This window comes from Aristolochia californica, unplaced genomic scaffold (assembly GCF_029961685.1).
Source record: "Aristolochia californica isolate CCGP_79_NKW_82.1479 unplaced genomic scaffold, dmAriCali1.0.hap1 SCAF_8, whole genome shotgun sequence".
Lineage (NCBI taxonomy): Eukaryota > Viridiplantae > Streptophyta > Magnoliopsida > Piperales > Aristolochiaceae > Aristolochia > Aristolochia californica.
Genome location: NW_027182279.1, coordinates 17,126,926 through 17,128,328, shown reverse-complemented (window position 1 = coordinate 17,128,328; position 1,403 = coordinate 17,126,926). Strand labels below are relative to the sequence as shown.

Sequence of the window (1,403 nt, the reverse complement as noted above, 5' to 3'; positions counted from 1 at the left end):
TTCTTGATGATCCTACTATCTATCGATGCCTAGTTGGGAGTTTCATATACTTGACCACAACTCATCCCGACATCTCCTGTGTCGTTCATCAGGTTCGTCAATTTATGTCTTCTCCTCAGCATCTTCATCTTGCGGTAGTTTAGCACATCATCCACTATTTGCGAGGTTCTCCTACCCATGGATTATTCTTTTCTATAGGCTACATGCTTCGACTTGATACCTACAATGATGCTGATTGGGCTGGGTGCCCCGATACCCATCGCTCTACTACAGGTTGGTGTGTGTTTTTAGGGGATGCATTGATTTCTTGGAAATGTAAGAAACAAGACCGGGTGTCCAAGTCCTCTATAGAGGCCGTGTATCATGCTATGTCTACTGTGTGTTCTAAAATTATATGGCTACGTAGTCTTCTTGTTGAGCTCTATTCTTCAGACTATCCCTATACCTCTCCATGCGGATAATAGGAGTGCTATTCTGATTGTTGCCAACAGTGTTTTTCATGAGCGCACCAATCACATTGAGGTTGATTGTCACTCTATCCATGACACTTTGGAGCGCTGGGTAATATCTCTTCCATACATCTCTTTGGATCTTCAAATGGTTGATGTCTTCACCAAAGCATTGTCTCAACCCCAACATAATTTTCATATTGGCAAATTGTAACTAGTTGACTTCCCAACATCAATTTGAGGGGGGATGTTACCATATGTTGGAATGTATATAAGATAAGTTTTATGTTAATATTTTTTGTATAAATTATGACATGTACATAGGTTAATTAGAAAGGGATTAGTTGGGTTGGGTTGCATTGTATTTAGCCCATGGGCTGTATTGTAATTTACCTAACCCTAAGTTTAAATAGTAAAGAAGAAGAAGGGAGCCGCAATCCCATTTTTCCAGCCTCCTTGGTGTCTTCTTGCTCACAATAAACTCAAAGCTTAATGCTCTTCTCCTTGGCTATTCTGTCAGCCTCTTGTGGTGGTGTTTCTGTCCACCAAACTCAGAGCTTGGAACTGTTGCTCTTGGTTGTGTCGTCAGTCTCATTTGGTGATGGTTCTATCCATGCAAACTCAGAGTTGGGAGCTCTTATCCTAGATGTTCTGTCAGCCTTCAGTGGTGGACGTTGGGTGTTCTCATCAGGCTTCACTTGTCTAGAAATCTTTGTCAGCACCCAAATCCTTAATTGAAAACTTCTTGGACAACTCCCTTTTCACCTTATCTATTTCCTATTTACAAGCACCTACTATCAATGTGTCATCAATATATAGTAGTAGAATGGTGTAGGAGTCATCAAGCTTCTTTAGATAACAACAATGATCCATCTAGCACCTCAAGAAACCAATAATACTCATGAAGATGTCAAAATTCTTGTACCACTATCTTGAAGCCAATTTAAGACCATA

General features: G+C 40.3%; 1 protein-coding gene across 1 annotated transcript; it reads left to right on the top strand.

The window, feature by feature from the left end:
• The first annotated feature begins 203 nt into the window (after window positions 1-203).
• LOC137938330 (uncharacterized mitochondrial protein AtMg00810-like) lies at window positions 204-782 on the top strand. The gene is made up of 3 exons (XM_068783307.1): window positions 204-377; window positions 433-561; window positions 774-782. The coding sequence occupies exons 1-3, from the start codon at window positions 204-206 to the stop codon at window positions 780-782; spliced, it is 312 nt and encodes a 103-aa protein (XP_068639408.1).
• Window positions 783-1,403: the final 621 nt, after the last annotated feature.